Source organism: Ursus americanus, chromosome 28 (genome assembly GCF_024610735.1).
Source record: "Ursus americanus isolate L20-20 chromosome 28, mUrsAme1.1.p, whole genome shotgun sequence".
NCBI classification, from domain to species: Eukaryota; Metazoa; Chordata; class Mammalia; order Carnivora; family Ursidae; genus Ursus; species Ursus americanus.
The window spans coordinates 19,189,100-19,208,340 of record NC_142154.1 but is presented as its reverse complement, the minus strand read 5'-3'; the positions used below and the strand labels follow the sequence as shown (position 1 = coordinate 19,208,340).

At 35.6% G+C, this 19,241-nt stretch overlaps 1 protein-coding gene across 8 annotated transcripts in view; it reads right to left on the bottom strand.

Annotated features, from left to right (window-relative positions):
* Window positions 1-19,241, bottom strand: part of TJP1 (tight junction protein 1) — a 241,216-nt gene that overhangs the window by 71,529 nt on the left and 150,446 nt on the right. For all 8 annotated transcript variants that reach the window (XM_045795363.2, XM_045795364.2, XM_045795365.2 and 5 more), the window contains one exon: window positions 9,804-9,860. In XM_045795363.2, coding sequence (XP_045651319.2) covers window positions 9,804-9,860 — 57 coding nt within the window. The remainder of the gene's footprint in view (window positions 1-9,803; window positions 9,861-19,241) is intronic.

The following is a 19,241-nucleotide window of genomic DNA, read 5'->3' as shown; positions in this document are numbered from 1 at the left end:
ATTTGATATATAAATGGAAAAAGCATTATATGCTGAGTCCAGCAACCTGGGTTCAAATTACAGCTCTTTTGCAGCATTCCACTAGACCTTTCTGAAACTCAGTTTACTCCATGTGGTTATTAACACCTACTTCACAGAACATTAAATAAAATGAAGAGTTCAGAACATTTACACTGTACTGTATCGAGATAAACATGGTCTCCAACCAGCTAAAACAAGCCTACCTTAGCTTACATGATTACTTCAATATAAATGCTTACCTTTTACCTATCTTCTACCAGAGTTTGGTGCTACTCAGGAGATATGTAGAATTCACCCCCCTTCTTGAAACAGGTTAAATGAGATATAATTCACATATCATAAAATTCACCCTTTAAAATGTATAATTCAATGTTTTTGTATATTCACAGAGGTGTACAAGTTACCACAATTTGGTAACATTTTCATCACCCTAAAAATAAATTCCTTACCTTTAGCCATCATCCCGTAATGCCCCCAACACTAAGGAATCACTAGTCTACTTTCTGTCTATTCACCTGTTCTGACTATTTCATATAAATGGAATCATACGATATATGGTCCTTTGACTAGCTTGCTTCACTTAGTCTAATGTTTTCAACATTTATCCACATTGTAGCACTTCATTTCTTTTTATTACTAAATAATATTCCCTTCTGTGGCTATACTCCACATTTTGCTTTTTCATTATTCATCAGGTGGTGGGCAATTAGGTTTTTTCGACTTTCTATTATGAGTAATGCTGCTATGAACACTAATGTAAAGGTTATTGTGTGAATAATTTTTTTCCCATTTCTGTTGGGTGTAAACGTAGGACTGGAACTGCTGGGTCACGTGGTAATTCTATGCCTAATTTTTGAGGAACTCCCTGTTTTCCATCATGGCTACACCATTTTACATTTCCACCAGCCAACATCCACATCCTTGCTGACACTTGTTACTGTCAGTTATAACAGCCATTCTAGTAGGTGTGATAGACCATCTCACTGTGGTGTTTGACATATATTTCCCTGATCACTAATGATATTAAGCATCTTTTCATAAGCTAATTGAATATTTCTGCATTTTCTTTAGAGAAATGTCTATTCAAATCCTTTGTCCGTTTTCAATTAAATTACTTGCCTTTTTATTGTTGTTATAGGAGTTTTTATATATTCTGGATATAAGTCCCTTATCAGATATATGTTTGCAAAAATTTTCTTCCAAAGCTTTTCATTTTGATGTGATCCAATTTATCTGTTTTCTTTCTCTTTTGTTGTTTGTGCTTTTAACATCATATCTAAGAAAACCATTGCCTAAATCAAGGTCACAAAGATTTATTCCTCCATTTTCTTCTAGGAATTTTATAGTTTCAGCCCTTAAACATTTAAGTCTATGATCCATTTTAAGTGAATTTTGTACATGGTATGAGGTGTAAGTCCAAAACCACTATGTTGCTGGGTGTTGTCCCAGCACCATCAGTTACAAAGACTATACTTTCCCCCACTGCATTGTCTTGGCATCTTGTTCCAAGTTTACTTCTTATTCAATCGCCTCCCTAGCTGACTCCCAAGCTGACACTTGACTGCTCACCCTTAGAATTATCTCCTAACTACATTCCTTGATTTCAAGGAAATCACCCTTTAATTCTTTAGTATATAAATACTCATTTAATCTTTTATAATGCTTTTTCAGAAAATAAAAAAGATGACCAACTCATTCTTTTAAATTCCTAAATCATAATTTATTTCATTTCTCAAAGGAGTATAAAAATGTATATGCATTTTCTAAGCGAGAATTCTGAAACTAAAGTAAGTGGGGATGTGTCACGGTGGCAAGCGGGATGGAACATAGGACCTTTTGAATGCAGTTACCATCTCAAGCTACAGACCTGCACTTGCCAATATGATAGCCATTAGATACATGATGACTGAGCACTTAAACCATGGCTAGTCTTACCTAAAATGTGCTGAAATTGTAAAATGTATACTGGTTTTGTAAGACTCATTATGAAAAAAAAAATCAATTTTTGAATATTGAATAGAGAAAATGGTATTCTAAACATATTAAGTTAAATAAGATTATAAAATTAACTTCACCTGTATTTTACGTTTTTTAATGTGAAGACTAAAAAATTTTAGATTACATACGTGGTTTGCTTTTGCAGTGTACTGCTACTGGATAATACTGCTATTACAGACCTCCTAAGAGTGACTTTGTTGACTAGGCGGGCCTTCTAGATAATTAAGTTTTATTGGACATAACCAAGTATCAAGCACCAAGGGGATATAAAATTAAGATTTCCTACCCTTAAGAAAATTATAATGCAGTAGGAGATGGGAGAGACAACAACCTGAGGAACATATTCATCTGTCACTGAGGACGAATAGGGAGACCAGAATCTATGAGGCAAGGAGTTCTGCCTGTTTCTATTCTCTGATATAATTCCAAGGACTACAACCGTGCTTATTGGACAGTGGAGCACCCAAAAATTACTTAGCCTTAAAGATCAAATAGGATTTCAATGGCTTCTAGTATTCTCAGGTAAAGAAAGTTTCCTCTGAGAAAGCAAATAAAAGAATGAGGCGGGGCGTCTGGGTGGCAGAGCGGTTAAGCGTCTGCCTTCGGCTCAGGGCGTGATCCCGGCGTCGAGCCCCACATCAGGCTCCTCCACTATGAGCCTGCTTCTTCCTCTCCCATTCCCCCTGCTTGTGTTCCCTCTCTCGCTGGCTGTCTCTATCTCTGTCGAATAAATAAATAAAATCTTAAAAAAAAAAAAAAAGAATGAGGCAATACAGAAGCATACCATATATTGTTCTTGACAATAAACAGGAGAGAATGTTAGTTTTAATCCACAGCAATTTTGTTCTTTTAAAAGAAGTTACTTGCAACCTTTCTTACCACTGACTACCAGACGTCAAAGAATATAATTTGACCTTATCTGGCAATACTCAATATTTATACTCCAGGTTACTGCCAAAAGAATATAGCCTCAAATTATCTCCTTTACTTTTTACTATTGCCAAAAGTACACTAGCTCACCTTGAGGAGAATGACTTTCTCATTTCTCTGTCAATGTTTCTTAAAAATGTGATGCCAGAGGCCATGGCCCTCCATTTCAAACTGGAACGTTTTAAAAAACACGTATTAGGGGCCCCACTCCAAACCAAATGAATCAGAATCTCTGTTAGTTAGGGGATGACCTCGTTAACTTCTCTTTACAATAAACCCAGAGAGCCACTGCTCTAGATCAGTGGTCAGCAAACCATGGCCTCCAGGCCAAATAGATAAGTAAATAAAGTTCTATCCGAACACAGCTATACCGATTTGTTTACCTATTGTCTGTGGCTGCTTCTGCAATACAACTGCAGAGCTGAGTAGTTGTGACAAATTTATGATCTGCAAGATGTAAAATGCTTATCATCCAGCTTGTCACAGCAAATTTTGCTGATAACACTCTAGTCTAAATTTTATTTGGGATCAACTTGGAACACCAAAAGACTGATATATTTCAAAGTACTATTCTGCAGCCTTAGAGAAAGAAGTTAACTGAATTATGCTTTGGCATAAGTCTCTCAACTTGTACGGACAGGGCTGTTTTTGGAAACCTCCAAAAAATAACTCCTGAAAAAAAAAAAATTCCTGGAGGGATGTCATTGAGAACTTCTATTCTGTCACAGTCTCTTTGATGAGGCCCAGAGGCAACACAGGTCTATGTTCCCAGCACAACAGTTAACTGCTTAAAAACCAAAAAATTATGAATTCTGTATTCATCTCTATGTATCTTCTGATGACATTTTTCTGGGCCAGTACCCCTCTCATGGCGAAAGAAAAATAAGCACAAGAGGTCAGCTACAAAGCAGAACTTACACTCATCTTCTAAATAGAAAACTCAGACTTGCCTATTATGCCTACCATGAGTTGGTATGACACCTCTAACATATTTAAAAAATTGGACTGTTTTCTCAATATTCAAGATCTTTTCCTACTTTGCCTAAGCTAATGAGATAAAGATCTGTAGCAAATGCATTTAGCATTTCCCCATATTTAAAATCCTAACAAAACCAGGCAAAACAGTAGAAAGGAGAAACAAACTCTAGATAATTTAAGTGTCTTCTTTCATTCTGCTTATTTAAAAACTAAAAAGATACGAGGAAAAAACAAACATAATATGATAATGACAAATGATCTAGCTTCTACCTAAAGAAATTATATAAAGAAGAGCAATTTAAACCCAATGTAAGCAGAAGAAAGGAAATACTAAAAAGAGCAGAAATCAAGTAAATAGGGGCGCCTGGGTGGCTCAGTCATTAGGCATCTGCCTTCGGCTCAGGGCGTGATCCTGGAGTACTGGGATCCAGACCCGCCTCAGGCTCCCTGCTCCACTGGGAGCCTGCTTCTTCCTCTCCCACTCCCCCTGCTTGTGTTCCCTCTCTCACTGGCTGTCTCTCTCTGTCAAATAAATAAATAAAATCTTAAAAAAAAAATCAAGGAAATAGAAGACAAAATAAAGAGTATCAATGAAAACAAAAGCTAGTATTTTGAAAAGATCAATAAGACTGTTAAACCTCTAGCTAGACTGACCAAGAAATGAAATACACAAATTACTAATATCAGAAATGAAAAAAAGGACATTATTACAGATCCTACAACATTAGAAAAAGGGAATATTACTAACCACTTTATGTACATAAATTTGACAACTCAGACGAAAGGGACAAATACTTTGAAACATACAAATTATCAAAGCTACCAAAACAAAACCTCAAGAAACAAAAAGCAAAAAACCCCACAAAGAAATACGTAACCTGAATAGTCCTACGTAAAATTAAAGAAACCGAAGTTATAAGAAAAGCCTTCCCATAAAAAAATCCCTCCAGGACCAGATGGTTACACTGGTGAATTCCACCAAACATTTAAGTAAGAAATAACATCAACTGTACAGGAACTCTACCAGAGAACACAATAGGAAGAAATACTTCCCAATCGCTTGTTTTGAGGCTAGTAGCTTTCCCTGACACCAAAACCAAATAAAAACAATACAAGAAAAAAGTCCTAACCCAATTCCTCATGAACACAGAAACAAGTATTTTCAGAAAACATTAGCAAATTAACCTGGCAATATATAAAATGCATAATGTATCACAATCAAACAATTTATCTTGGGAATGCAAAGCTGTTCAATATTTAAAAATCAAGAAACTATACCAACAAACTAATAAAAAAAAACCTCATATAATAACCTCAGACAATATTTGTAAAAAAAAAAAAGTATTGGTAAAATTCAAGATCCATTTATGATTTTTTTTAAAAGTCTCTTAGCAAACTAAATATAAAAGGTAACCTCCTCAACACAGTAAATGGCAAAACAGAAATGCAAGGGAACTTCTTTAACCTACTAACATGATAACAGGCATATACAATAACCCAACAGCTAATCATACTTAATGGTCAAAGACAGAATGCTTTCATCTAAAATTAGGAAAATGGAGGAGTGCCTGGGTGGCTCAACTGGTTAAGTGTCCGAACTCCTGGATTTCAGCTCAGGTCATGATCTCAGGGTTGTGAGACTCAGCCCTGAATAGGGGTCCATGCTGGGTGTGGAGCTTGCTTGGGATTCTCTCTCCCCCTCTGCCCTCTCCTGCTCTCTCTCTCTCAAATAAATAAAAATAAAATTAGAAATAAGGAAAGGATGTCTGCTCACCATTTCTATTTAACAGCATAGCTGGTGCAATAAGGCAAGAAAAAGAAATAAACTGTGTATAGATCAAAAAGAAGAACTAAAACTGCCTCTATTCACAGATACCATGACTATCTACATATAAGAAAAGTCACAAGTTCATTATTTTAAAAAATTGTATTTCTGCATATGAATGAGCAATCAAAAATTGAAATTAAAAAAAAATACCACTTAAAATAGTACCAGGAAACATGAAATGTACTTAACTAAAATCTAGCAAAATGTGTGTAAGACCTGCATGCTGAACACTACAAAACAGTAATAAGAAAATAAAAGAATAGAAGATACATCAAGTTCAAGGTTTGAAGGACTCAATATTGTTGTCAATTCTCCCTGAATGAATCTGTAGATCAATGCAATCCCAATAAAAATCTCGGATTTTATTTGACAAACTTACTCTAAAATTTATGTAGAAACACAAGAGAACTAAAATAGTTGAGACAATTAAAAAAAAGAAAAAAAAAAAGAAATTTGGAGGATTCACATTACCTGATTTCTGTACCTAAAATAAAGCTATGGTAACAAAGGCAGAAGTAACTGGCAGAAGGCATAGACACACAGATCAATAGCAACAGACTAGGGGAAGACCAATCTTTGACCAAAGTAGAAAGCATTTGGGGCGCCTGGGTGGCTCAGTCGTTAAGCATCTGCCTTCAGGTCAGGGCGTGATCCTGGCGTTAAGGGATCGAGCCCCGCATCAGGGTCCTCCACTGGGAGCCTGCTTCTTCCTCTCCCACTCCCCCTGCTTGTGTTCCCTCTCTCTCTGTCAAATAAATAAATAAAATCTTTAAAACAAAACAAAACAAAAACAAAGTAGAAAGCATTTAATAGAGAAAGGATAATCTTTTCACAAACGGTTGCTCAAAATTTTATGGACATCCATATTAAAAAAAAAATTCTCTGCCCACATCTCTTAACATATACATAATTTAACTCAAATAAAACATCCAGAAAAAAACCTTAGACCTTGGGCTTAGCAAAGACATCTCAAAAGCATAACTGATAAAAGGAAAGACTAACAAATGGGACTTTATCAAAATTTGAAACTTATGTTCCACAAAAGACACTGTTAAGAGAAGGAAAAAAATCAAGTTGCAGACTGGGGAAAATATTTGCAAAACAATACCTGATAAAGAACTTGAATCTGCAATATATAAAGAATTCTCAAAACACAGGAACAACTACCGTGCACACCAAGGGACACAACTGACAGAGAGAAAAGGCAATCCACAAAATGACAAAAAATATTACAAGTCACATATCTGCTAAGGGGTTAATATTCAGAACATATATAAAGAATTCCTACAACTCAACAACTAAAAACAACCCCATTAAAAAACGGGCAAAGGACTTGAACAGACAGTAATTTTATATTTATTTTACCAAAATCTAAATACAAAACAAAACAAAAAACCCTCAATAAAAGAAAACAAACAACCCAATTAAAAGTGGGCAAAAGATTTAAATACATTTTACCAAAGAAGATCTGTGGATGAGAGGCACACACATACCGAACATCATTAGTCTTTAGAGAATTGTAAAGTAAAACCACAATGACAAACACTACACATCTATTAGAATGGCTAAAATGGAGGGGGGGAACCCTGATTAAGTTCAAATGTTGATAAGGATACAAAAGCAACAAAACTCTTATATACTGCTAGTGGAGGTGCAAAATGGTATTGACAGTTTGGCGGTTTCCTATAAAGTTAAACATTCACTTACCATAAGACCCAGACCAAGTCCATTCCTAAGTATTTACCAAGGAGAAATGAAAAGTATGTTTATACAAAAACCCATACACTAGAGCAGGATTATTTATAATCACCAAGAACTGCAAACAACCCAAATTATTCTACATTCATACAGTGGAATGATACTCAAGCAATAAAAAGGAACTAAAAATAACATCAACAAAAGAAACTATTGATACAAGCAACATCATGGAGAAATCTCAAATGCATTCAGCTGAGAGTTTAAGAAGCCAGTCTCAAAAGGCTATATATTGTGTATACATACATATTGTATGAGTTCACTTCCATGACTGTGTGGAAGTTGTAAAAGTACAGAACGGAAAACACATCAGTGGCTGCCAAGTGCTAGAGTGAGGGAACAAAGTTGACTACAAATGGGTACAAAAAAAGTTTTACGTGATGGGACAATTCTATATTTTGGTTGGGCTGGTGGTTACATGACTATATGAATTCGTCAAACTCAGAACTGTATACTAAGGATAAATTATACTATATGCAAATTATACAAGTAAAAGCAATAAAGGTTTATTTATTTAAGAAAATAAATGTAATGTGGTAAAATACATAATATCAAATTATATCACAACCAAACTAAACAATTATAAGGTATGAGGTTATTTTACAACATGTTTAATCTGATTTAAATATTCTATTAGCACATTTCAGAATTGGCCATGTGTTAGCCTTAAAAATTAAAAGTTAAGGTTATTATTACTTAATGATTTCTTTTACCATTTAGGGAGACATAAAAAAAGTCAGCTGTAGCTTATCTGAAATCACTGGTTTTTTTAAAGATTTTATTTATTTGAGAGAGAGAGAGGGAGAGGAAGCAAGAGAGCACAAGCCAGGGACGGGGGTGGAGAGGCAGAGGAAGAAACTGACTCCCCACTGAGGAGGGGGCCCAACTCGGGGCTCGATTCCAGGACCTTGGGATCATGACCTGAGCCAAAGGCAGATGCTTAACTGACTGATCTACCCAGGCGCCCCTGAAATCACTGTTTTCTAATAATTAACTTACCCATTATTATGTACAGGTTCAAACATTCACAAGATAATCATGGGCAGAATTCAGGAACATGATTTACCTACACTTTGCCATTTTCTTAGTAATGGACACAGCTGACAGAAACAGTACTGTGAAGTATTTAAATATTCTCTAATCTCAGGGTACCAGGGTAGCTCAGTCCATTAAAGCAGTGGACTCTTGATTCAGCTCAGGTCATGATCTCAGGGTCACGGGATGGAGGCCCGTGTCAGGCTCTGTGCTGAGCGTGGAGCCTGCTTAAGATTCTCTCTCTCCTTCTCCCTCTGCCCCTCCCCATTCGGGCACGCACTCAAGCTCTCTCTCAAAAAAAAATTCTCTAATCTCTTTCTATTCATTAAGGGGAAGAGTAATCAGAAGAGTTAGCTCTCTTCAAAGGCGGAAAAGGGGAGAGTTATAGGAGGAACTTATTTCATGTTAAGCACAAACAGCTGCCATTAGCCCCATTTTAAACCTAAACTCAGGCTTTATCAGGGGGTTAGATCACTTGCCCACTTCTAAAGGAAAAAAAGCAGCACTAGGATTCAAATTCAGGACAGTCTCACTGCAGACAGAGCTCTTACTCTTACCTAGCTTACTCCTATTTGCTCTCTGTCCATCTGCAATTGCTTAAGCAATAGCTTGGGTCTACATGTTTCAAATCAAGAATATCCTTTAAGGGGCGCCTGGGTGGCACAGTGGTTGGGCGTCTGCCTTCGGCACAGGGCGTGATCCCGGAGTTATGGGATCGAGCCCCACATCGGGCTCCTCCGCTGGGAGCCTGCTTCTTCCTCTCCCACTCCCCCTGCTTGTGTTCCCTCTCTCACTGGCTGTCTCTCTCTCTGTCAAATAAATAAATAAAATCTTAAAAAAAAAAAAAAGAATATCCTTTAAGATTTTATTGTTCACACGACCCGGTTTGATTTTAAACCCCAAGCCTACAATACGTGCACATATACTCAGAAAGGTTGAAGCAGTTTACAATTTATACCAACATACAACGTCTTTTATCTGATGGCTCAAATTTTTAAAAATGAATCATTTAATATCTTACTCGGGAATAAAAAAAGCAAACATACAAATAACTACCAAAAGGATATATGAAAAAGTAATCATGTTCACTTTTAACCTTAATAAAGAGTTTATTGCAACTCTAAATTTTAAACAAAGGAATATAGAAAAGTTTTTCCCCTTTCTTCCGACTTCCTGACATCTGGCTTTCCTCTATTGTTTTCCAAAGCTGCCAGTATCCTGAGTTATACACAGATTATTTACTGCAACAGAAACTTACCCTGTGAAGCGTCACTGTGTGTTGTTCCCATATAGCTGTTTCCTCCATTGCTGTGTTCTGATAAAGGAGAAGAAAAACAAATCATTTATCTTTTAAGAAAATGTCTTTAATAAAGTGAGAACATTCAGCAATTTGTACACTGAAATACCAAAATACGTGTATTAGTATTAGATATTCTGAGAGGAGTTTAATAATTATGGAAGGTTTTTTCTTTGCTTTTGTTTTTGTTGTAAGAGACAGGAAACTACACACAGGAACTTCCTCTGTTTTTAACTTAATTTGGACAGATGCTACTCTATATTCATTTCATGCCAGCTGAAATCAGTATTCAAGCTAATTCTGTAACTTTATACTTAACATCAGACAGAAAAGAATAAAAGTTGGAATAGTACTATTTTAAAATATCTGATGACACAAAACATTTTAAAAAGCATTCCTTACATTGTGCAAAGGAAGGAAAAGTCAAATACCTCTGAACTCGGTAATTATAAATATACATGTTACAGGAAACCAGATAAGACTACTAGATAGGTTTGGACATCGGTTGCTTTAAAATCACACAAACACTACTGCTCCACCTAGTTTCAGTTTTGCTACAGAATTTTCTTCTTAAGCTTTGTTTATAACCCTAAGGAAAAAAAGTTTTTTCTAGTATAATGTATCGTGCACACACACGCATGTACATACAGACGAAACAAAAAAAGCAGAACAAATAACTACAAAATACCCCAAGAGTAACCATAAAATTAAAACAACATTGGCTCCAATTCAGGTACTACTAAACCATAGCACAGTTCAGGTTCACCTCCCGTTAAGAACCTCTTACTAGAGAGGAAAGAAGATACTATCCAAGGCATTAGCACTGAAGAATTAAAAAAAAATTTCTTAGAAACTGGGTTAATTGCTCTTAAAGGCTTAAGTAATTGAGTCTCAATTCATAGAACTGGGGTTACTAAAAATATATAGACAAACAAAAAAAAAATTTTTTTTTTAAAAAGGCCTTTCCAGAATTAACAAAAGGCAGGTTAGAAGGGGAAAATGCTGAGTATGACGTTCTCAGAACATCATGGGTTACACACTGTTATAAACGCTGATTTCACAAGTGATTTCCGTTTTCTATTACACTGCTGTCATTAGCATCGTGAGAATATGTCCATCAAGGTGCCATGGACCCATTTCTCCATTCCCACAGCATCTTTTTTTTTTTTTTTTTAAAGATTTTATTTATTTATTCGACAGAGATAGAGACAGCCAGTGAGAGAGGGAACACAAGCAGGGGGAGTCCCACAGCATCTTTAATCAAAGATTAATGCCACTTTAGAAAATGAATCCCTATAAAGAAAGCCTGCTTCCCTAAATTCAAACCAACTAGATTAACTTTCCTGCCAGATGAATAAGAGAGGGAGAGAAAGGATCTCTCTGTTCACTCCCATAGATAAGAACTACCAACCTTACCAGAGTTGTGTTTCAATCTTCCAAGCAAATGCAGCAAAACCTCCCTTTAATGAGACCTCTGCTAGAAACAAAGCTGTTCTGTTTTTCACAAAAACTGACCAGGATTTAATATATCAAAAAAAAAAAGATTCCTCCATCAATGTGAAGCAATGATGATATGAGTAATTCTGCTAAACATTCAGAGTCCTACTGAAATATACATGACAAAAATATCTGCAATAATTGCCAGTTGGTCCAATCTTAGCTGACTTATTAAAAATGAGAACTGCTTGCATAGCTCTAAGCTCTTCTTTTCTTGATCCACTTTAACCAGTAGCATTGCTTCACTGCCTTTTTAATCTCTTTCCTATCAGTGCAAAGGGAAAGTGACCTGACAAGAGGCAAGTACCTTGATAACACCTTCTTTGGTATGAAGCAGTTTATCATCCTTCGTATGATTTTAATGACCACACGGTTTTCTATTTTGTAAAAGAATATTAATCACACAAGGAAATTCATTTAATGTTAAGGAGGGAAAAGCAGGTTATGAAACAGCTTATACACTGTTATCCTAATTATGTTTAAACATGAGTAGTAAAAGGAAGGCTGCAAGGACACAAAATGTTAACAATGATCATCTTCAAAGGGAAGGGATTATGAGTAACATTTTTTTCATTAGGTATTTTATCTTTCTGCTTTCCTTTCTTCATTCCTAATCAGAATAAACTACTAATGTATTTCAAGCAATATGCACCAAATCCCCTTTGAAACTTCAACTATATATTATTAACTGTTTTAGGAAACCAAATAGTATTTAAGATTTTATTTTATTGTTGATTATAAAAAGTATTCTACTCTTGGTAAGAGATCTAATAAATTAAGATCTTAATGTACAAGCTTCAAGAGAAGTACAATAAGAGAAATTTATTTTGTCTGGATAAGGGAAAAACTAAAAATACTAAAACAATTGTTCTTGATATTCCAATCAAAATGAATTCATTTCTTCGTTGGAGGAATTAGAAAAGTACACATCTCAACTAATTCAATGGCTTCCCAACAAAGGGTAATATAGTAGCTCATTTCTCTTTTAAAGCCAAATATAGCCTTAATAGCTTGATTCATCACAAGGGAGACTTACGTAGTACAAGAAGGCAAAAGAGAATGAGACATTAAAAAGGCGATTAGTTAGGCTCTTGACCAGCACATTAAACCAATTTAACACACAATATGCCTTGCCAATCCTATCACTTAAACCACACACGCACAAACAAAAAAAGTAGTCCCAGTTTAGATCATGAAGCATGTCCTCCCTCTCTACTCTCTACCCTTTGGTTTCCTTCAGTGGCAAAAGCAGCAAAATTCTATCCATAGCTGTTGGTATAATAACTATTCAGACCTTATGAGGAGTTCTGAATGAACACAGAAGTGAATAGATGAACAAACAGACCTGGGATAATGCACATACAGTAAAATATAAGAGTAGACTCTTATCTGTCAATATTCAAAATTCTTTCAACCTTGCTATGTTCTAAAATGATCACCTCTCTTTCTCAAATAAATAAATAAAATCTTAAAAAAAAGAAAATGATCATAGTAAAATGGGGAGGGGGTTCTTAAATCACTCAGAAATTGAAGGCTAAAACTGATATAAAACAGTTTTTGTACTAGCAAATCAAACACTATTTTCATAAGCACTACAACAAGAAAAAAATGTTCATTAATGACTGAGAATTTGATACTTTAGAAAAGGAGGGGGCAGAGGGTTTCCTTTGGAGGAATACCTAAGAATACCCTATGTTCTCACTATGACCCCTTTTGTAGTGTTTTATCAAGTTCATCTATCACCTATTCAAATAAATGATTGTTAAAACTCAACATCCTTATTGTAAGCTTGCTTCTCATTTCTTATTAAAAAGAAAAACAATGCATAATTGCGTAACTTGGACAAGGATCTTCTGGTAAATCTACAGTCTAATTACCAAAGCATTTAAGTTTCTGGGAGACCCAGGAAAAAGCGTTACTCCTTTAGAATGATTCTAGCACTATTATTCCCCAGTAACCTGGAAAGATGCTGTTAAAAACAGAATATGGGGGCGTCTGGGTGTCTTAGTCCTTAAGCGTCTGCCTTCGGCTCAGGGCGTGATCCCAGCGTTCTGGGATCGAGCCCCACATTGGGCTCCTCCACTGGCAGCCTGCTTCTTCCTCTCTCACTCCCCGTTGCTTGTGTTCCCTCTCTCGCTGGCTGTCTCTGTCAAATAAATAAATAAAATCTTAAAAAAAAAAAAATGAACTAAACCAGAAATACTGAGATCAGAGTCCAAGTATGTCATACTAGACAGGTGACCTTAGTTTTCCTTACCTGTAAAATTAAAGAACTGGATGAAATTATCTCAAGTAAAAGGTCCTTTCTGGCTCCAAAATTCTATTAGACTATAATTCTAATTGTCCAATTATAATTTCAATTTCAAATAGGCCACATATTCAATAATTAGTGAAGTAATGCAGGCATCAAGAGTGACTGCAATTCGTGACAACTGGATTCTGAGTTCTACGTACATTTCTAAGTCAGCATCAACTGACTAGAATCACAATTTCTGAAGAAGCAAAAAGCTGCATTTCAGAATCTGCCAAGAGTTTGTTTGGTTTCTTTGTTCTAAGCTCCAGCTGGCAAAGACACTACTCAGATCACCAACTCTGAAGGGATTCCTGCCAAAACTTCAGATCCCAATTCTAGGCAGTTTTGCTGTCCTTTAGGGCTGATTACAGATCAAATGCGGGAAAGGCAGGAGGACACAAGAACTGACAAAACAAGATGAACCTGTAATTGGAATAAAACCAAATCCAAAATAGAATAAAATAAGGCAACTGTTCTACAAATGAAGGAAAATCTTAGCTCCTAAACATTATCTAGATATAGATCAAGATTTACAGTCAGTTAAATTTTACCATCTTACGGCTGTTATTTTAAAAGCAACCCATTCATTTATTCACTCATTCATTCAACAAAAATTTACCAGATATGCCAAGTGTTGTGGAGGCCAAAAATAGATACCTCTTTCTCCCTAAAGGGTTCAAGGAGAAGGTTTTTAACACTACGTAAATGGTGTAGAAGCAGAGGATTCTGCCTGTTAAAGATCAGAGACAGAGTTCCCGAGAAAGCAATATTCAGGTTCAAGCTTGGAGAATGACCAGTTAAAAAAAAACTGGGGAGAGATGTTTCAAAGGAAACATCACATCAGCAAGGTTGTTGATGCCGCACATAAAGCTAGCTGAGACGGCTAAGTTGTACAATTTGTGGAAGAGGAAAGGGTAAAAGAGAGAAGCTGCAAAAGTGCCATTTCAACAGGCCCTGAAATATAATGCTAAGGACTTGAAACTCAATGGGAAAACACAAAGGAATTTCAGGCAATCACATGACATAGCCCGACCTCATTCTGAAGGCTGTTGTGGGGAAGATGGACCTGAGGCAGGGAGACCAGTTAGAAAGTTAAAGTGAAAAGGGGGATAAGTTTAAGATGGCGACAGGTTTCTGAACTGGGCAGCTGAGTAAAAAGCAGGAAGAAGAAAAGATTACAAATTCAGTTTTAGACATCCTAAATTAAAGGTGTCTGTGGAACTATCCAAACAGAGACACAGGCAGTAGGGAGCTGGATATACAGAGCTGAAGATCAAGGCTGAGACATGGAGTAGATAAGGGTAGAAGTAATCAACAAAGTAGTATTGAACCAAGAGAAAAGATTCAATTACCCAAGGACTAAGATGACCCTGTGGACTAAAAATATTTTAGGGGGAAAAAGGAAAAAAGGAAGAACCAAAGGAACCTGAAAAGGAACAGCCAGTGGGGATACAGGAAAATCAACGAGCGAATACAAAATATTTATTGTTCAGAGAATACACCAAAAAAATAATATATATATATATATGTATATATATATAATATATAAATGGAAGACATCACAAAAGAATAAAATTTCCATATATTTTTTTAATTGTTGGACCTTTAAATATTACATATATACCCAGACTGGTTTAGTCAGTACTATCTCTTAAATGAGGAAGCATGAACACTCTTCTTAACTTGCTGTCCTCCATTAGGAAAATCTAGTGGTGCTCTCTCTCTGGGGTCCTTATGCAAGCAGAGCTACTACACCGAATTATTTCCAAATTCTGCTCTCCGAAGTGTTTTTGTTTTGTTTTGAGCTATTTTCCACGCAAAATAAAAATGCAAGATTATCTACTGAGATCGGGTTGAGCCAGGAACTTATTAAGTACAACCTAAGTTTTAGTGAATAAAACAGATGACCCCTGTCCTCCTTGACCTTTCAAGTAAGTATTTAATTTCAATTGTCATCACTGCTATACAAATCAAGTACAAAGAAAAAGACTAGAGTACGCGTTAAAAGGTAGGGAAAATCCATATTTGGATTGATCTGAAGGGCTGTCAAGTAAACAATTAAAATAGGGATGTCCAAGAGTATACAAGATAAATCTAAAGTCAAATGAAGAGAGGTCTTGGGAGACACTCAGGGATTCAACAAACTTCTCTAATACAAGTTAAGAACCTCCTAAGCTTAAAAATTCAAATAATGATCAAAATAAGACTGCAGCAACTGCAGGATGACAGTCTCAATATAAAGTAAGTAAATTTAGTATCTAACACCCCACTATACTCAACATCTGTTAAATTTTCATCTACTTTATTCTGTCCACTCCTTGGTAGGCAATTTAGGAGACAAATGATGATAAATATGATTAGAAAACATTAAGAGCTGGAAGACATAAGTGTAACTGGAATTTTCTGGTTGGTAAAACTTAAAATACAAGTTTACAAATAAATCACTATATTTGCCACCGCCCTTAGATCAATGTGAAAGGAAATCAGCTTAACTAAGTTACCAGTATATGTACATTAAATATTGAGAAAATCTCATCAGGGAAAGTTATAGACACTACAGAAATCTGAGTGCTTTCCAGTTATCAAAAATAAAACTATATTTAGGTTGACTATTTCTTTTCTTTCTTGCTCTCTCTTTTTTTCTTTCTTCTTAAGGTTGACATTTTGTAGTGGCTGGAAGATGGATAAAAGACTTCAAATTCTTTCCGGGTAGATAGGGAAAAGGGATTGGGGTGGCAGGGATGACTATGATGGTAGGGATAACCAAGTGTATCTTTTTATGTAGCTCTGACTCTTAGAACCACAATATTGTTTCACCATATATATCCTTCTCATATCAAAAAAACCCAAAACCAAACCAAACCAAAATAATAATAATAATAATAAAATAACAACATTAAAACTAACGTATGGGGGTGGGTAGAGTACCCAAAATGGAATACAAACAGTAACAAATGAACCTAACTCTATTACAAATGAATAAGGTGACCAGATGAGGAAGGCAGAGAAGAAAAGAATTAACTGAGGAAAAAAAAAAGTAACTGTGGAAAGCGGTAACTTGACTGAATGCTGTAAGGCCAAAGACAAAAAGAACTATATAGAAATTCTGAGGCCTAGTTAGGAAGTCTTCCTCCTGGAGGTGTGGGTATAAGCTTGAAACTATTTTGTATATATACTAGAAGTGAACCAAGTAATAAATACACTATAAATAATGAGAGCTGGGTTTCTACCGTTGGGAGAAAAAAGTTGTAAGAAAAGGAGGAAGGCTAAAATGAACTTCATGAGACTGGAATCTGAGGTTTAGCATAAACCCATGGTTTCAGACATATATACAGATACAGAAAGAATCATGTAGATATGCACAGATTATTAATACATATGTCTATTTTCTAGCTCTATCTGCTGAAAAAGGCTGGAAGAAAGCAAGCAAACAAAAAAACCCAACTACAATTAGCACAACCATCATGGAGATCTAATTTCTACTATCCTCTAATAAAACCAACCAGGATTCCTTGGAGAAATGGTTGGCTTTAGGGTGAAAATATTAAGATGAACCTGGAATATCATGTGATACCAGAAATTAAGGAACTGCTCGGAAAAAAGGTGATGTTTGTCCAAAGAACACAGTAACTGACCTGAAGGAGTTCTAATGGCTGAAGCTGGAACAACTTAAGCAACAAAGTAAATAATGACAGTATTAGATTTTAACCTATAGAATAAAATAGATATTCAAGAATCCATACCAATACAATCAAATAAATAAATGGGAAATGGACAGCACTCCTTACTCTTCAATTAACATGCAAGGAAAAAGGGAAACAAAATTATCATCAGGCAAACCCCATGAATGAGATGGGGCTGCAGATGAGATCCACCAACAGATGCTAAAATTAGTGCGTGAAAGTCTGAGTAACAGGATTAGCACATCCTCAAATTATCTCCTCCAAAATATTTATCAATTGCAAAAATATAGTAACTTTACAGTGGGGAGAAATGCCACCTTAAACAAGTGATCAAGGTAAACACCAATAATAATCAACATCAACATCATGAACCCCTTGATATGATGTATCAAGGACATATTATGATTTTTATAGTTTTTGCCAAAAATGTATCATCTCATTCTAATCATAAGAAAGTATCAGACAAAGAAAAGGGAGGAGCATTCTACAAAATAACAGATCAATTCTCTTCAAAAATATAAAGGTCATAAAATACAGAGGGAAGACTGAGAGTCTGTTACAAATTCAAAGACTCCAACAGAAAGTAACAACCAAATGCAATGTGGAATCCTGAAATAGAAAGAAAAACTGGCAATATTTGAATACAGTCTGTAGTTTAATATTATTTTATGAATGTTAACTTCTTATCCTTGATAATTGTCCTATGGTTATATAAAATGTTAAGGGGGATGCAATGAGGGATATAAGGAAACTAATATTTTAAAAACTTTTCTCTAAGTTCAAAATAAAGAAGTTTTTAAAAAATCTTTTCAATTTTCAAACAAGATATATGAAAAACTATGATACACGACAAAACGCTCAATGGAAAATAGACCAAATATGCAGAGTCAACGGGTCACATTTCTTTAAAATGAGCCCTCTTACTTCACCTTAAACCTTAAAACTATTTTTTTTTAAAGATTTATTTATTTAAGAGAGAAAGAGTGAGAGAGTCTGAATGTTGGCACAAGGTGGGGGGGGGTGCTGGGGATGGCAGAGGGAGAAAATCTTCAAGCAGATTCCCCATTGAGCACAGAGCCCCACACTGGGCTGGATCTCACCTTCCATGAGATCATGAGGTGAGCTGAAACCAAGAGTTGGACGCTTAACTGACTGGACCACCCAGACACTCCCCCCAAAACTATTTTAAATGAATCACAAAATGTCTAAGGCAAAAAAGGTGACAAGCTGTGTTTCAACTGGTAAGCCTCCCTTAAACACACTGCTCAGGGAGCTCTAAGATCAGGCATGTTGAGGCTGAAAATCTTACCACTAAGGTGGCAATAGTAACTGATCAGGATTCAAGAGGAAGGGAGTAAATATACCAGTTACAATGCAAGCCATGTAGGTAAAATTTAAGACTTTTCCCATATACGACAAAGAGCAATAATTTATTTTCATGTAAAACTGGGTTTTTAAAGTAATGCTTATTGCAGATACATAAACGTTTAATAAATATGATCTGTTGTTAAAAAATAAAAAATAATCTAATATCTATATATCCAACATAGCGTTCATATCCAGAACACACAGAGAACTGCTATTAATAAAGACAGACTAACAGAACAGATGCGCTAAGGGCTCCAGGAAGAAACTTCACAAAAGAAGATATCAAAATGGCCCATAAGCATGTGGGGAAAGTGCTATAATTCATTAATTGACAGGGGAATACAAATTAAAACTGTAATGCTACTAGACATTCACATAATGAGCTACTATGGAAAAGAATATATGAAGTGTTAGTGAACAATCTAACCAGAACTCACTACTAGTGGGAGTGTAAAGTGGTATAACTGCTTTGAAATCTGCCAATATGCATAACACTATGATCACCGAACAAAAATGTGTACATTCACTACAAGAATATATTCACAAAGGCACTATTCT